Here is an 18,501-nt window from a genome sequence, read left to right as displayed (position 1 = left end):
GACTGTACCTCAGTTAAACTGACAGACTTTGTGTGGTTTTAATTTAGTTCATCTGAAGTCTGAGTATAAAAACTTCAATTGAACTGAATGAATGACTTTTCTCTTTGGTGTTTGCAGGTTTCCATGTTACTTTCTCCAAAGAACAAAACTTCAAACTCCTAGAGCGTTGTGGGTTTAAAGAGGAAGCATGGAGAGAGTCAGAAAGCAAAACAGGGTTTGTTTTTTTACACAGGCTGGAGGAAACCCACCAATCCATCATGTGATTGACAGGAGGGCAACCACACCCACTTGTGAAATTTGGTTCTTAAGGGCTATCCTGCCACATGGAGCCATGAAAGTTCGCACCCCTATCTTATGTAGGAAGACCTGAGTCTCAAGGTTAGGGAAGTTAGATGCATGGGTAAATTAGCCAACCAGCTTCTATTATCCTTGTTCAGAACTCGCACTAATCTGTATTGGGTAGGCCTGGAAATAGGGCAAGTTTTTAATGTTTAATGTTTTATTATATTTTTGTATGTGCTGGAAGCTGCCCAGGGTGGCTGGGACACCCCGGTCAGATGGGTGGGGTACTAATAATAAAAATATTATTAATTATTTTTATTAGGGCAGGGCTGATGCCCTCTTTGAGCTTCTCTGGATTATTTGAATGGCTGTTTCCAGAAACAGGATGCTGGACTACATACCCTAAATTTAATGCAGGAGGATTCTACTGATGTTGAATTGCCTGGCAAGTAAAATGACCTTCAAGTCACCCAGAGGGTACCTGTTTTCCTTTCTAGTCTCGAGGGGTTCTTACTCTCCCTAAATTTAGGACAGTAGAAATATCATGTGGTACTGTACTATTTCAGGATGTGTGTGGAAAGAAACCACATAATTGAATGTTCTCCTATGTCAATAACGTTCTGCCCACAGAAAGATGCCTTGTCAGTGGTAAGAATTCTAATCTAGCCGTCTAAGTCCTAGACTTCCATGTGCCAAGAGTTATTAAATCAGAGGGAACATTCAAGTATTTAATCCTTCACCTGTTTACTGAAGTAGGGTAATACCATTAGGATTATAATCATGATTTTCCTAGGCATATAGATTGTATCTTAGAGCCATCATAACCTCTGTGGCTTGGAATCACACTGCAGCATCATTGGTTGCTGCCTATCCAAGCTCCCTTGGTATATTTTTGGAGTGTAGGACGGGGGAGATGTTAGGGTTGGTGCAGATGCCCAGGCAAATGGGTGACCATATCCTGGGCTTTTATTAGTAAAGATGGCATACATTGTATTTGGAAAAGCTGAAAACCTTAAGTTATTTTTAATCTCTATAGTTTAAGATATGCATTTCTGATAATAGCTTCCTTCTGATATTTAACAATGCAGCTTTCCAAATTCTCGGTTCGGTGCTTACATGCTAAAGTGCATGTATGTGCTTTCAAAATGCAGGGTCTCTCTCTCTCTCGAACTGACCACAGTTGAGGCTACCTACAGATAAGATAGGCAGGGCCAGGTGGGGGACCAGTGTGAGATAGTCACCAGCATATGGCGATTAGAGAGGAATGCATGTGTGTAGGATGAGCATCCATCCCCTTAAAAACAGCTGCCTGGACTGGACAAGCCTGTGCAATTGCTAGAGGTGTTTCATGTCTTGTAAATGATGCAGAATGGTAGCGGGTATTGAAAATAAATAAATAAAGCCCTTACTCATTCCTATCAAAGCCTGTTGTACATTTTAAAGGCCTCTATATATGTCAAAGGTTCAGCAAATGGTCTGAAGTTTCATTCTAGAAGGAACTGCTCAATTTAGGGTAAGGAGGGGAGAGCTACATCAGACATAGGCAAACTCGGCCCTCCAGATGTTTTGGGACTACAATTCCCAACACCCCTGACCACTGGTCCTGTTGGGTAGGGATGATGGGAGTTGTAGTCCCAAAACATCTGGAGGGCCAAGTTTGCCTATGCCTGAGCTACATTAACATCATATCCAGCAAAAGATCATGAAAGAAGAAGAAGAAGAAGAGTTTGGATTTGATATCCCGCTTTTCACTACCCGAAGGAGTCTCAAAGCGGCTAACATTCTCCTTTCCCTTCCTCCCCCACAACAAACACTCTGTGAGGTGAGTGGGGCTGAGAGACTTCAGAGAAGTGTGACTAGCCCAAGGTCACCCAGCAGCTGCATGTGGAGGAGCGGAGACGCGAACCCGGTTCCCCAGATAACGAGTCTACCGCTCTTAACCACTACACCACACTGGCTCTAAGCTAGCCATGACAAACAGTACTACAGGGCCCTAGAACCAAATGCACATTACATGCAGCAGCGTGACTCATTTTTGAAGAATTGCTCTGTTTTCATTAGCGGTCAGGCATAATGACATCCTTGGGCTGTCCTGTGAATACTGTAAACTGCCCTGTGATTCTCAGATGAATGGTGGTATATACATTGCAATAATAATAATAATAATAATAATAATAATAATAATAATAATAATAATATCATACCCCTCAACTGCCCTGATAAATCTGAGACATTCCATTTTCCCCACAAGAGGACAGTTGCCATTTTGGCCATGATTCTATTAAGCAGAGGCTTGACAGCCATCTGTCAGGAATGCTTTGATGGTGTTTCCTGCTTGGCAGGGGGTTGGACTGGGTGGCCCTTGTGGTCTCTTCCAACTCTATGATTCTATTCTATGATTCTATGCACCACGATCTCGACCCAATAAAGCACTTTTTTCAGGGCTACAATTTCGCGCAGGTTGTGTGACTCATGCGGGCCTGGAAGATGACACCTCTGGTTTTCATTGAGATGTGTTGGGAGGTATGTGATATGTAAAATCTAAAACATAAATTGAATTTCAGAAACTTAAATACTAAAACCTTAATAATTTAAAATCTAAATAAATAAATAAATAATTCTAAAACACCTGGGACCAGGCATCTGTGTGAAGGAACTCCCTAGAGCTGGGCCCTTGTTGACATGAGTTATGCTTGTGGCCCATAGAAAACCACTAATAGTGCTTCCCCCTCCTTGCCATGATCTCCCTGACTTACTTGGGTTCTATATACAGTAGTAAAACTGATATGCTAAACTCAGACAAAACCAAAATGTTGGTTTAAAACATGAATGAGCAGTTGAATTTTTTTTTATATAGAAAGGATGTCTGGTTTAAAAATAGGCAAAAAAGTTAAGTATTTGGGAATTTGGCTGACGGTAAGGATTCTCAACCTATATTAAATTGTGGAAAGAGGTTAAGAAAGAACTGGAGATATGGGGGAGAATGAAACTCTCCCTGTTAGGGAGAATTTCAGCCATTAAAATGAACATACTACCTAGGATGCTCTTTTTATTCCAATCAATTCTGATTGTAAATAATTTAAGATGCTTCAAAAAATGGGGGGGAAATGATTTTCTCTAAGTTTACCAGGCAGGGAGAAAAGTCAAGAATTAAATACAAAATTATGATAGGTGCAAAAGAAAAAGGAGGCTTTGTGCTGCCATATCTGCAATTGTTTTATGAGGTAGCTTGTTTTCTTTGGTTGAAACAATGGATCACCCCCACTAATTCTCCTGGCTCACCTACTATTCCACCACACAGCACAAAATCTCCAGATAAAAACCTGGCAAGCCAAAGGCCTATATCGCCTAGCAGAATTCTACAAAAACAAACCCATATCAACACAAGAAATACAAAACAAACTAGGGGACACCCAAATACCCTGGTCACCACACCATCAGCTACATGCCTTCTTAAATAATCCAGTAGTAAAATCAACAGCCACTAGGCCATTGACCATTTCTCTGAAAACCTTCTCCTAACAACAACGGGACATGGCAAGGGGATGCTATCCACAATATACAAAACTGCTCCAAAGCCCCACAAATCCCCTTGATGCAATCAAAAACAATGGGAGGACAACATAGGCTACGAAATTAAGCCCACCCAATGGACTAGAATGTGGTCTAAACCTCCCTTTAAATCCATATCAGCAAAAAGAAAAGTACTCACTCTGAAATTCACCTACAGATGGTACCTAACACCACAGAAACTGGTGTTGATATGCCCAGGAACCTCACCAAAATGCTGGAGAGGCTGCACCTCCACAGGCACATACCTCCAGATGTGGTGGGAATGCCCCAAAACCCAACTCTTCTGGACAACAGTCAAACAAGAAATAAGCAACAGTCATACAAGAAATAAGCAAAATAACTAAACAGGTACTATAAGTCACCCCAGAGCTGGCCCTACTGAATATCTTCCAAGATAACAATGCTTACTCACACTATAAAGAGCTCACAATCCAAGGCCATGATTTGGCCCAGGAACCTCACCAAAATGCTGGAGAGGCTGCACCTCCACAGGCACATACCTCCAGATGTGGTGGGAATGCCCCAAAACCCAACTCTTCTGGACAACAGTCAAACAAGAAATAAGCAACAGTCATACAAGAAATAAGCAAAATAACTAAACAGGTACTATAAGTCACCCCAGAGCTGGCCCTACTGAATATCTTCCAAGATAACAATGCTTACTCACACTATAAAGAGCTCACAATCCAAGGCCATGATTTAAAATTTGGCTGGCATGCATGTATTTGGTATGGGAAGGCTAAAACTTAAAAGATTTCATGAACCACATTCTTAGGAAGAATCTGTATAGAGTCTGGGAGAAATATAAAAATCTGCTGGAAAGAAAAACACTTTTATGGCTATCAGATAGACAATGGGCAATTTACAGGGAACTGCTGATTTTACAGGGGGAGACCCAAACTGAAACCAATGGAAAACTTAAGGAGCCAAGTTACGGATTGGCTACAATATCACCAGATACTCTATATGTTTAAATTAGATAAAAAGAATTGGGGGTTGTTGTTTTTTTACCAAAGCTCACAATTTGAAAAAGAACTTTTACAAAATAAGTATAAACTTCTGTCTAAAATGTATAATTTTTTTATTAGAAAGCGAAACAAAATATGAGCTTGTTAAAGTTTCAATGACACACTGGGCAATAGATATAGGACACAATACAGATTTCAACCTCTGGGAGAAACTTTGGAAAAGTTATTTTACTTCCATTTTGAGTAATTCCCACTTCTCTAAAAGCCCCCTCCACCCCACCTCACATTGTTCAGAACATCCCCCATTCCTCCAGTGAGGCTTTTCAAGAGGCTGCATAAGGGAGGAGTGAACAGGTAAAATTCCTTCTGGAAACTTTCCTAAGTTAACTTCCCTTAGAAACTAAGCCCTTGTATCTGACAGGGGGCAAAGTGTCTTCCTGTCATTTCCAAAAACATACTCAAGAGTGGGCATAATATTATGGTGGAATTTTATTTGGGATCATGAAGAGATAATAAAAAAATGATATACAACCTTTTAAATTCATGTATCAAATGAAACACAACTTTATAGCACAATCCTATGAATGTCTACTGGGAAGTATGGCCTACCCTGTTCAATGGGGCTTACTGCCAAGGATTGTGGCCTTAACTGGGTTTTGGCGGAAGATAAACTGCAGCGGCACAGAAACAATGCTGTGTGTGATGAACGCAGGGGAGAATGGGAAACAATGTCATCTTACATTCCTAGATGCAACAAGAGGAAGGAAGTGGGGATAGGCCCTGAGTCAGGAGGCATAACCCCAGTTGCACCATCCTTCCATGTACTGTATGTTCATTTCTACCCAGAATGGAAGCCTGGACAGGTCAACAGGGTTGAAGTAATAGACATAGAGGAGAAGGTAAAGCTGGGGTGGGGTGGGGGGGAGAGAGAAACCAAATAGACATATATTTTACAAGAAAGGAAGAAAGATGCATTTAGAAACAGAACTGCACTTAGAATGCGGCAGATTGTCAGCACTGCCCTTAAGACAAGCTGATTCAGGTGCTAGGAAGTTTTGGAGAAATGGGGCACACCCAAGTCAACTCACCTGAAGTACTGTAAGCAGAGGGTAAGGGTGAGGACTGTTTGTCATACTTAAGTTTAGCCCAGTATTTAAAGGAGTCTCTGTGTTAGGAAACATTGGAAATGAGATCTACGTATATCTCAGTAATTTAAGCCAGTAAGTGTCAAATTGCTAGAAATGTTAGAGTTTCTTATCAGGCCTTTTTGCAGTTTTCAAAATATTATTTGTCCCTTATTCAGTGTCTTCTAAAGATCACACTGGCATCAACTTAAAACACCAGGGGGCGGCTTTATTTTAATAAGCCCGTCAGAGATGTCATATCTTGCCACTTAAAAACATGATTTTGTGAAATAAATTAATTTAGTTTCAGTTTTAATAGAGGAAATGTATTTCATTAATTAACCGGGGGGGGCAGATCCACAAATAAAAAGAAAAATCTTAACAGCGTTTTTGGAGCCTCCTGATTAAAAATCCCAGCTTTCTTTCTACACAATGCATTGCATACTTCAACTAGTCAAAAATCACTTATGTCTTAAATCCCTTATTATTTTAAACTAATATTATTACTCACGTTGCCTTTGTTAATTTAAACCCACTGTTGGCATGCTTAGATACTTCATCCACTTGAAGGTTAAACTAAATCATTTACTGCAAACATTTTTTTTAGCTTCAGTGCAGAGCAGGAATTCAAAGCATGCATTTGTGTTAATTTGTGAATAAGTAAGAAGTCCAGACTTGATAGAAGAACTTACACGTCCTCCCCTGTGTGTAAGACTTCAAAATAGACACTGTAACAATTAAAAAAACTAGAACCTGGATGTTCTTGCTCAGCCACAAACAACAGAGCACCCTTAACTCTTTTTTTTAAGCTTTAACACGCGAAAGACATAGTATATGAAGCCAAAATTCTATTTTTCAGTTTTCAAAATAATGAGGGGAACCTACTTATGCTATTATAGTGTATTATCATATTTGCTAATGTTACACATTTTTGGACCTGCAGCATAGTATTTAGTTTAAAGGTTCTTTAACTTCATAATTTCCTCAAACACAAAGAAATATATTAAGAGTGAGCAGCAGTAATTTGCTGACATGTCCTACCTGGAAAGATAGAAGGTCTTTTCTTAGGGCGTCTTGGATGGATCGGTTCTAAGTTCCTAATATTTCTTTGATGCCTTCCTTTATTGTTATTTCCTAGGAGGAGTTCTGTTGGTAGACTACTCCGTCTTGCTTTATAATCATTTCGGTATGAATTCAGTTTACACTCAGTCCTAGAGTGCAGGTTATTGTCATCAATTGCCATTATAGTACAGATGTTTCTGAAGTTACCCCAAGTGTAAAAGCAAAATAGTGCAAACAGATAAGACAGCTGAGCTTCGAATAGGTCAGTTCTGTTTTACTAATAGAAAACAGTCACCCACCATTTTTGATGTTCTCATGCTTAGCCCAGCACTTGTTTGGTAAGTTTAGCAAGTGGATAGGCGTGAGCAAAAACAGGTGTAGAATTACTACAAAGTCCCTCCTTTCAAAAGTCAAACAGCCCAGGGGAGGAGGTATAGCAAAATCATTAACGCTAACAAAGGCTTATAGACAACTGGAAAGTTTTACTAAAGGTGAACTCATCAAGTCCTCTGCACAGAGTGAAAACACAGTTTAAACAGACTACTGTAATTCCTGTTTCAGACAGTGTTTCTCACTTCAGTTCACTAATAGTCCACAAAAAGACAGAGCAAAGAAAACATTACATTCTGAACTTAAATAACATTTCAATAATCTGTAGAAGAAAACTATGTGAGTAAATACACAGACACTGCAAGTTTTGTTTATAATGTGCTGTTGCTTATTTTGAGATGAGGCTTGTGCAAAAAAATCAACACTTTTAACTGTTACGACATAACTGTGCAAGTGCATTTGTAGATGCAGAAATAAGAGAACTGTAACAGAAAGCAACTATGTGACACTGAGACAGGAGTGCATTTTAACAATCTTGTTAAACACAAAACTGCCATCCTATACAGTATACACTTACTTGGGAGAAAGCCCCCAGAACTCATTGAGATTGCACTGTTAGTTGCTTAAAGATATCCTGGGGGCTGCAAAGATACAAGGTCATGCTAGTTAAATCCTAACTATGAACAGTATTGCATCCCCTTTATGTACCAGACTTTCGTGCCCACCTTCTGGTGTAACGTGGGTTTTATTTTCACATCCGCATTAACACACTTTATTCAGATGTAAAAATTAAGGTTGGAATGATCTCACAATTTATCTCCTAAGCAAAACTAAACCACATAAGCTTTATTGATATGAAAAATAGTTAGATGTTGTAGATGCAGGTGGCACTGTGATCTAAACCACTGAGCCTAGGGATTGTCAATCGGAAGGTTGGCAGTTCGAATCCCCGCGACGGGGTGAGCTCCCGTTGCTCTGTCCCAGCTCCTGCCAACCTAGCAGTTCGAAAGCACGTCAAAGTGCAAGTAGATAAATAGGTACCACTCTGACGGGAAGGTAAACGGCATTTCTGTGCACTGCTCTGGTTCTCCAGAAGTGGCTTAATCATGCTGGCCACATGACCCGGAAGCTGTCCGCCGGCTCCCTCGGCCAGTAAAGTGAGATGAGCGCCACAACCCCAGAGTCGTTCGCGACTGGACTTAATTGTCAGGGGTCCTTTACCTTTAAACCTTATTGATATGAAGAATAGTAAGATGTTGTAGACTGTAGTTTAAATTAAATACATGCATAGAAAAATATATGGTACTTCATTTTTAAAAGAAGGTATTGATTGAAAGCATAAGGTTCTCATTTCTGTTATTGGATCAGTCTCCGACATCAGGTTCTTCATCTGCAAAGGCATTGTGGTGAACAGAATCAAGATCTTGTATCTGCGTAAAAAAGCTTGCCTGCAATACTACGGTGCTTTAAGCCCAATTTCAAGTAAATTTAAGATTCATTTTATATGCATGTACTGCAGTAGGCAGGGAATTCATGTAGCCCCTACATTATAGAACTTAAAATAACACAGTTAACAGGCTGCATTGTTCAAAAGCTCAACAAAATGTATGGGTTCTGTTTCCCCATTTTGTTAGTCATTTCTTCATCTGCCTTCCTGCATAGTCAACAAACTCTCCAGATGCCCTTAGGCAAGATCGTGTGTCAGTTAACTGAGGCACAGATGGTAAGTTTCAACAAGCTTTATCTGCACAGCTAAAACTTGTATGACAACTACTGCATAGCTCTGTAACCCTGCCTATGCCTGGGCAGTTTTTCTTTCTTCCCACTTCCTGTGCTTCCTGCCCAGCTTCTGTATATCAAACTGCACCTCCCAGCAGGCACTGCTTCAAAGCCAGGGGCCGCCTACCTTTTTTGGACTAGTATGCACATTTCAAATTTTGAGAGAATGTTGGGCATGCCAGTCACAAAATGGCTGCCATGGAGGGGGGCATAGCATAACAGCATATGACTCCCATGGGAAGCATAGTTTAACACAAAATTATATCCCCAACAACCTTATGTTTACCAGGCAATGGAAATCTCTCTCTCTCTCTCTCTCTCTCTCACACACACACACACAAACAATTGTCTAATAATAACAACAGACAGTATTCTTCAGTACCAGAAAAAAATAAACAAAAAGGTTTTGTAAAGCCTTGCTTAGCCATTAGTGTCAGGGCTTAACTTGCTAAGGGTTTATTGATTAAATTGGCTGAGGTATTAATAAAATCAGTGAAGCCTCAGGCTCCCACCCCAACCATTTGGGGCACTCTTCCCTGACTTCCAATTTAAGTCAACCCATAGTTTCTCTCACATAAAAACCAGGAAGCTACACTTTATGATAGGGTTGCCATATTTCAAAAAGTGAAAACCCAAACACAAAAGTTGTTGAGCTATGTCCGGGAAATTCCAGACATATGGCAGCCTTACTTTATGATCGTCCTCCAGAGGAAAATTGGAAACCAATTTCAAATTGCCCAGGTAGTTCAGTATTGATTCCTGACTGTCAGCAGCAATTCTGCAGGGCATCATGTAAGGAACTTTCCTAGACCTGCCTGAAGTTGCCAGGATTGAATCATTCTGGAGCCTTGTGCAAGCAAAGCTATAGCCGTTCTCCTGATATTAGAAATTAAGATAGGAGGCTAAAGTTCAGAGGAAAAACAAGAACACATTAATCCTCTATGTGAAAGGTTTTCCTAGCTGGATAACTGGGTCTTTGCCATGAGTGTCTATTTAGTGTTTAGTTTTGTTTTAAATGTATCAGCTTTTCTTTGGCTGTTTTTACCGTCAGCGCTGAGAGGGGTGGGGGTGGGGGGAGCTGGTACAAATTCCCGGGGCCCAACGGTCTTGCCTATATTTTTGCCTTTCTCAGTAGTTGGCAATTGTTTTTGACACCTATTGTAAATTTGGTGGATTTAAAAGAAAATAATAATGATATATAGAACATATAGAATATATATAGAATTCAGTCAGTTATTGGCCAATATAGACTCTACCCAACCAAAAAACTACGGTACTAATTACACTTACACACACACTGAAATTCCACTTGTCTTTAGGACACATAGGTATTCAAGACTTTAGGTTTGCTTTTAAATCTGGCATTTCTCATTTGGACTTCATTGGAGCTGTTTGTAAGTGAAAACTGATATTTCAACCTATGCTTTGAGATATGTTTCCACATGACTGCAGATTATTTTTCATCACAAGCATTGCTACAGTATTCCCACAGATCAGAAAGTAGATTTCCAAAATAATAATTGGTTTTTATTTATTTTATTTATTAAATTTATATCCCAGCCGTCCTCCCAAAGGAGCCCATAAAAATAACTTACTGCACCATTCAATCAAAAACTACCACTAATATTGATAATTTACACTACATCCCTTTACTCTCCCCATAATTTGAACTGGGGCTGGGGGCTTTTAGAACCCCCCCCCCCGACATCCATTTTATGGTGCATTAATGATGGCTGATGCTTACAGTGCTTTTGGGTCAATGTTACAATCCCGATGATTTATGCTAATGACATTTAATTTCACCCTGTATGTCTAAATCTCTGCCCAACACATACTTATAAATAATTCAGAATATCTTGAAGAGGGTCCTCTGGGATCTTATGTCCTATATACATTAGAAATACATAACAAGTGTGAATATCTGCAAGGACTGATTTCTCTGTATATTAAATTAATTATATTATATTATATTATATTATATTATATTATATTATATTATATTATTTTGCCTTTATATCCCAATCTTCCATTCCTCATCTTGGAATTTTATCAAGCAAAATCCAAAACAAAACATTATTATAAGTATGACTGTTCTCTATACAGTACTCTGAGATCTAATATCACACAGCTTGTCTCTATCTTTTGTTTCTTTATTATTTTTCAAAAAAATGAAATGAAGAGTGCAGCAGAATTTCCTGATTTTATCACATATGCAAATAGTCAACATGTAGTTTCCCATGATTCTAACAAATGTACTGTGCTAGATTATATAAATCTTATATTGTATGGCCTGAACTAACACTGATGAAGCATCTTTTTTTAAAATAAAATCATTTCGCTTCATCGCCATCAGTTTATTATCAACTTTATTACTGATTCATTGCCATACTTCACTTGGTATTTCCATACTAGGGCCTCTTTCCTCATTTTTTTTCTGTGAAGAGATTAGACCATCTGTCCTACTGCTAAGGGGGAAAAAATACCAATTAATCATTTACAGGTTGGGAAATGGAAAATCCAGTTGTTTCATTAATGGATTCTTAGATACTAATTAGTGTGCCAATAGAATACCTAATGTAATAATAATAATAATAATAATAATAATAATAATAATAATAAGGAATGTGGTCTCATCTCAGCAGTATCTGATCACAATATAATAAAGTATTACCCTCCATAAAATCTTTAATAACATTCAGACTTGGTTTTCTGACATTGAAATAACACCTAGTGTCTTCATTCTATTACTTTGCTCATTATACCTTTAGGCAGTGAACAGATGTAAGCTTGGATTTAGTTTTCACTTACATATTTGAACCACACATTATACTGACCGGCTAACATAATTCTACTGATGCTCTTACAACTCTGTCAAAAGAAAAAGAAAAAAGAAGTAAGCCACCAGTTCAAGTTTTGCACATTTTTATCCCCCCACCCCCGCAATACTAACTCAAAAGTTTTACAGCAGTCCTGATGAGTTGGATCCACACTCAGTATTGACTAGAGTAGGTCCAGTGGCTGAAATCCAATGTCACAGCCATGGACAAAACAGGACTTCCCCTTTCTCTCCTGTCCCCCACAGCCCACCTGGCTGTCTGCTCTTAAAAATCCTCCATTCCTACAGAGCAGATTTTAGGATCTGTAGGATTTTGCAGGGGAAAGCAAAGTATGGTAACTCCTGTTTCTCTAAGCAGAAGTCCACTGTGTACAGGTAGATAGGACACTGTAACTGAATGGCACCTATTGAAATCAATGACACTTAATTCAGTCATGATTAACTTAAGTTCCAATGACTCAAATAGGCCTGCTCTAAGCACCACTACTGAGATGGCCCTCTGCCTGGTTCCCTGTAACCTCACTTCTCGCAGATATGAAATAAAGTTTTTAAAAAATATTCCCCCCCCCAGCTTACATAACTTTACTGGCCACTCACTCAGTGCGAAAGGTCTTTTTCACAGTCCCTTTTGCTTTTAACCACCCTGAACAATTTAGCATCATCAGTGAACTTGCCTACCTCCATGTTCACCCCCCACCCCTTACTCTAGATCAGGATTTCCCAAACTTGGGTCTCTAGCTGTTTTTGGACTACAGTTCCCATCATCCCCGACCACTGGTCATGCTAGCTAGGGATGATGGGAATTGTAAACCAAAAACAGCTGGTGACCCAAGTTTGGGGAAACCCTGCTCTAGACTGTTTATGAGAAAGTTTTAAAAAGCACAGCTCCTTGAGAGACTCCACTTCCTACATCCCTTCATTGGAAGAACTGTCCAATGTATCATTGCAAAATGTAGTACTGTATATGTGCTGATCTGATCAGTTGGCTGTGACAGCAACAGGAACACAATGGAAACTCTGGAGTCAGGGGTTCTTGTATATACAACAGAATAAGCGTAAACAAATTAAACACTAAACTTGCTGGAACTGCTCCTTGCTTAGTTCCTTGAAGCTGTCAGCACATGTAGTGTCCTCATTTAGCAAGCATTCCATGATTTGACAGGCAGTTTCCAAATAGGCTACATTCCAACTGGCAGAGGAGTGCAGTTCACTTCCAGATCTACTCCCTCACAGAACAAAAGATATACCATTCTTTTTAAAGTTTTATTTGGAATTGTTTCACAAGCTGTTGTGTGCATGCACACGAAAGCTCATACCAAGAACAAACTCAGTTGGTCTCTAAGGTGCTACTGGAAAGAATTTCCTATTTTGTTTCGACTATGGCAGACCAACACGGCTACCCACCTGTAATGGTTAATAATCATGTTCATTTAGGGAAACCATGGATTTAATCAAGGGGAGGGGGAGACCTTTATAACTTGTTATGTTGTTTGTCAGGCTTCACTAGTTGCTGACAGGTCTACCCAGAAACATAGCATGCAACTGTAAAAGCTCATGTAGTGTGAAGCATTTAGTGAAATGCCATATTTTAAACAATACAAATGAATTATATATAATGCAAGGTACAAATATTATCTATCATTGCAATGAGTAGTTTAGTCCTATATAAATCCCAGAATAGGCTTTATGTAGATTGCTCTTTGGTAACTTCATAACCGAGTGACTGGCCATATTTGCATGTAACGATAAACCATGGCTAGTTTAAACAAACCATGGTCTGATGTTGTCTTGAAATCGCCCCACGGGAAGGGAGATTGTTACATGAGATTACAACTTTTGACTTGCCAATGAGTGTACCCTGTTCAAAGAAAGTGAACTATGATGCTTCAAAACCCTCACAGCTGAAAAAAACTTAACAAATGAAGATCTGTAAATGAAACAAATGTTTATAAGTGCACTGATACCTGCCTTGAAAAGCTCCTCAGTCATGAGGCACAAACATCGCAGTGTTGAGGTGCCAAAAGCATGACCATTATTACAAAGTTCCTAGTTAAAGTATGTCCAAAATGTCATTTAACTTACATGGTCTACTCATTAAGGAATACTAAGTAACAAAGCATCACTTCATATTCATACTGCATATTATACAGACCAAAGCAAAAAGATGTGATTGACATTAATGAACATAGCAAGAAAGTCAAACCTAGCTCTTGCTCACTTCAAATCTTGAGGAACATGTTTCCCCCCCTTCTCATCTTGAACAAATGAAGCTTGGTGTGACGTTACATGGTCTGACCAGGTTTATTTTCCTATTTTATTTACATTGCAGAGCCTTTTATTACGTTGCCAATCCAGTTTGGAGAATTATACTACAGGTTTAGGAATTTATAACCCAGTACTAATCAGTAAGAAATCTATTCCTATTTTTCACATTATCTTTCCATATCACAGGACCTTGCATCTAAATTGCTCTGAAAATATAACGTAGAAGCAGATAATATTTGCTTTAGAATATGTAGCTATTCAGAGGCTCTGTGTGTGACTTCCTGGAATCTGCCCCCTCCCCCGCATAATGTGTTTTAATAACATGTTAGGCAAAGGAGTGAGAAATAGGAAATAAGTATCTGTGGCACAAAGCAAAACAGAAAGCCATAGAAAGCGTAAGGTCCGTGGGGTGGTTGCTCATGAGTAACCAGGCAAGACTCCAAACCGTCTTTTAACAGGTTTATTGTGCATACTATTTACAGTGCAGAGTTACAAGTTCATGTCTGTATCAGTCACTCGCAGAATCTGGGAGTGGCCCCTTCCGGCTGTGACCCCAACATAAGAGTTTCGGTATCCTAAATCTCCGCTTCCCCTCCTTATGTTTCACCCCTCTGTGCATTTGGGCACCGGAAATGGCGTGTCTCCCTCCTCGCCCGCTGGGTGAGGGGAGTGCAGGGTCTCTCCAACATCCCCAGAGCTGCTGCTCTCAAGACCCGAAGTTGCCTGCCCCTCCCCGCTGAAGACCTTGCTGCTCCCTCTGCTGGAAGAGCAGGTGCTGCTGGGCGGGTGTGGCCGGGGCTCTCTGTAACATCCCGAGAGCCCTCCACCACCCTGCGCTGAGCCGGGGACAGTTCCCTGACAGAAAGGAACCATGAAACCCAATAATTTTGGAAGAGATCAAAATGAACAAAAAATCATGGAATTGCTATTTTTGTTTCTAGGGGGTTTATTCAGTTCTACTGGTACCATTCAAGAAACCTGGGGCACTACCCATTCGCTTGCCAAATATTTTAACTCAGAAGCAGTAAACTGATTCCAGTGGAATGCTTGGTGAAGAAAAAGTGACTTGTACTTCTCTCAGTGCATTTACATACAGATGAAACTTGAAAAATTAGAGTATCGTGGAAAGGTTCATTTCTTTCAGTAATTCAACTTAAAAGGTGAAACTAATATGTGAGATAGACTCATGACATGCAAAGCGAGATATGTCAAGCCTTTATTTGTTATAATTGTGATGATTATGGCGTACAGCTGATGAGAACCCCAAATTAACAATTTCAAATTGGGGGTTTTCATCAGCTGAACACCATAATCATGACAATTATAACAAACAAAGGCTTGACATATCTCGCTTTGCATGTCATGAGTCTATCTCATATATTAAACTCCAGTATGTAATGAAAACAATTGCTTACATAAATGGACTTTTCCACGATATTCTAATTTTTTGAGTTTCACCTGTACATACAGAGGGAATCAGCAGTGCCTGCAAAGCCTGGTGTTTCTGGAAGCACCATGCATCATGGCAGCTCTTGTAAAGCCTTTGCAAGAACAGCAATCAGCTGGTTATCAGCATCTGCAAAGCCGTGTGGGCATTTGCAGCTTGATTTCAAACCATGTGAGAAAGGGGAAATGTCACATGCGACATCAGGCGGTTGTTAAGTCCACAACCCTGCCCACCCATCAATGTTGTTTGGCCTACCTAAATAAACAAATGCCTAGCTAAATAAATCAATAAAATCTGTTCTGGATATTAGCTAGTTCAGCCTTCACCAACATGATGCCCTCCATATGTTTTAGGCTACAACTCTCATCAGCCCCAGTCAGGAAGGCGCAATGGTCAGGATTGAGGTGAGTTGTGGTCCAAAACATCTGGAGGGCACCAGGCTAGTGAAAGCTGTCAAAGAACACACAATGGAAATCAGGGAGTATACCCCCAGCCCACAACAGACAAGAACCCAGTAAATCCAAATATAATTTGCTTTAGAACAGGTGTTTTTTTCTATAGACTGTAGCACAAGAGTGACAACCACTTAGGCATAGTACCACACACATTCCTCTCTCCATAAACACCTCATGGCTATATCATGCTCTATAATGTCCTCACACAGCATTTCAGGCTCCTGTGTAAATTTTCAGATTTTTTTTTTTTAATGCACTTGGATAGAAATCTTAGGAGAGTACCAAGTAAGAATGCATGTCTGTTTAAACCAGAAAGCTTATTCTGTGTCAGATGTGGAAAATATGGCAATGCAAATTATACAATAAGCCAGTTGTATGTTTAAATTGCAAAAACAACAACAACATAAATCCACAGCAAGAAGTTTAAGTCTTACCTCGCCTTGATCAGCACATTCAGCGTCTCTTTAATGGTGGGATATGCTTGTCATAAACACGGGTGAGATAGTTTTGTAGAAGAGGCAGAGCCAAGTTAATTGCCTGTGATCTGGATGCTGCCTTGCTTGCTTCCTAGAGACGAAAGGTATTGTTTTGCATTTGTGAACCATCTGTATCACCTAGGGAAAATAACAGTATGCATATTATACACTACTGTATAATATACTACTGCCACCTCTCAAAGCTAGTCATCATTTAGCTTTAACCAACGGACGCTTTACCAATAAATCCATATAATTGTCTGTGAGTATTCTAAACACAGATTATGGGTTACAACAAAACCACTGCATACAAAGTAACCAATGTTATATTAGTTGCTTAGTTCTATAGCACTTCATAGTTTGTAAACAATTGTTACCTTTTCTTGTGGAGCAAAAACATTGTCCATAAATTCCATCATCATCTTTCTAAATGGCACTGCAGCACTATTTTTTTATTAGACCGCACGGAGGCATTTCACAGGGTCCATTGCCATTAGCAATAGCAAACGTCACTCTCTTCCATTTGATGTAAATAATAGATAAGGTACTTGATTGCCTGTGTTCAGTTTGATCAGATATCAAAATTATATCCCAAGGGTCAAAAAGTATCCGTTCCTCCCAGAACACAAATAGAAGGCATGAGAACAAGTAGCCAGCTGCCCAACAGTTCCTTTTAGCTCCTTCCTTTCTACCTCCTTTCTTAGACCCCTTCACACCTTAAGGTCGGGTAGAAAATTTTAACACCTAGTGCAAAGCCCTCATGCCAGAATTAGTGTAAGAATGCTAGAAAAAGAAAAGGGCATTGTGGCAACTTCTCTGCACTTACACGCATATAACACTTTATAAAGATGGCTTCCCACTTGTCTTTATCATGCTACAAGAAACCAGAGCTCCCCCCCCCCCCGAGCTGAAACATACAGGAGAGCGGGCCAGCACTCCTCCACCCACTTCTTGACTTTACATACTTCCAAGAAACCCAAAACGAACATTTTCAAGTCAATATGGAAGCTGGTCAGCATATGCGATTCTACACTTTTTTCAGATCTATGACTCCACCTAGCTCCTAGCTGCTCCTAGCTGCAATTAGTCAAGCTACGGGGCGGAAACAATTCATATTTCCTCTTCTTCAATCCGCTTCCCGTGTAGCAGCAGCGGAGGGCTTTAAGCTCTACCGTTGCAAGCACATGAGTTTGTGCAAAGGCCCTTCCAAAATGCCCTAGCCATCCTCCTGAATCTAAGAGAATGAGGGCAGCAGGGGCGCACTTATTTGACCTGCACCAGAACCAGGGGCAACCCCCAAACCAGCTAGGGAGACAGCTTGTCATAGTTTTTAGCACCTCCATGGATGGTGAATGCGACTGTTGTCAAACCAGCATCTGTTCGTTCAGGGCTGTCCTGAGTCACTGGGCAACTTACTGTAACAACTTCATGTTGAGTTCCAGCAACTACTTTTCTAGAAAAAAAGTACTGCAATAAACTAATTGTTATAAAAATTTTAAGGTTATATATATATATATATATATATATATATATATATATATATATCTGTATATATATCTGTATATATAAACCACATGTCAGAAACCCCATAGAAAAGGTCCTGAACAAATTGACCTCAAATATTTCTCTGCAAGGTCAAAGTGGGAAACCTCCCCATTGTCTCTTTCCTTACAAATCCTGTCCTCACAAATCCTGTCTTAAGGGCACATTCAAGATATGAACAGGGTGTGAGCCTGTGACCTTGAATTAAGTAGTTATAATAACAAAAGAGTGGCCAAAACCCAGATAATGCAATCAGGTAACTTGCTAGATAGGAGATAAACAACGCACTTAGATTTCTGTTGTAGACCACCTTTTCTGTGATGTAGGTATGATGTATCTGGGGGGTGGTCTTGGGCTACACC

The 18,501-nt window shown here is 39.8% G+C and overlaps 1 protein-coding gene across 8 annotated transcripts in view; it reads right to left on the bottom strand.

The window, feature by feature from the left end:
- FRY (FRY microtubule binding protein) overlaps nucleotides 1-16,735 on the bottom strand; it is a 170,483-nt gene extending 153,748 nt beyond the window's left edge. For 5 of the 8 annotated variants that reach the window (XM_033146462.1, XM_033146465.1, XM_033146464.1 and 2 more), the window contains exon 1: nucleotides 6,989-7,306. In XM_033146462.1, coding sequence (XP_033002353.1) covers nucleotides 6,989-7,190 — 202 coding nt within the window. In that variant the 5' untranslated portion in view covers nucleotides 7,191-7,306. Of the gene's footprint in view, nucleotides 1-6,988; nucleotides 7,307-16,555 lie in introns of those variants that run through there. The other 3 variants (XM_033146467.1, XM_033146468.1, XM_033146473.1) reach the window with 2 other exon arrangements.
- Nucleotides 16,736-18,501: the final 1,766 nt, after the last annotated feature.

The sequence above is a fragment of the Lacerta agilis genome, chromosome 4, assembly GCF_009819535.1.
Source record: "Lacerta agilis isolate rLacAgi1 chromosome 4, rLacAgi1.pri, whole genome shotgun sequence".
Classification (NCBI taxonomy): Eukaryota; Metazoa; Chordata; class Lepidosauria; order Squamata; family Lacertidae; genus Lacerta; species Lacerta agilis.
Note: the sequence above shows the minus strand (reverse complement) of the source record. Positions and strands in the feature narration are given on the sequence as shown.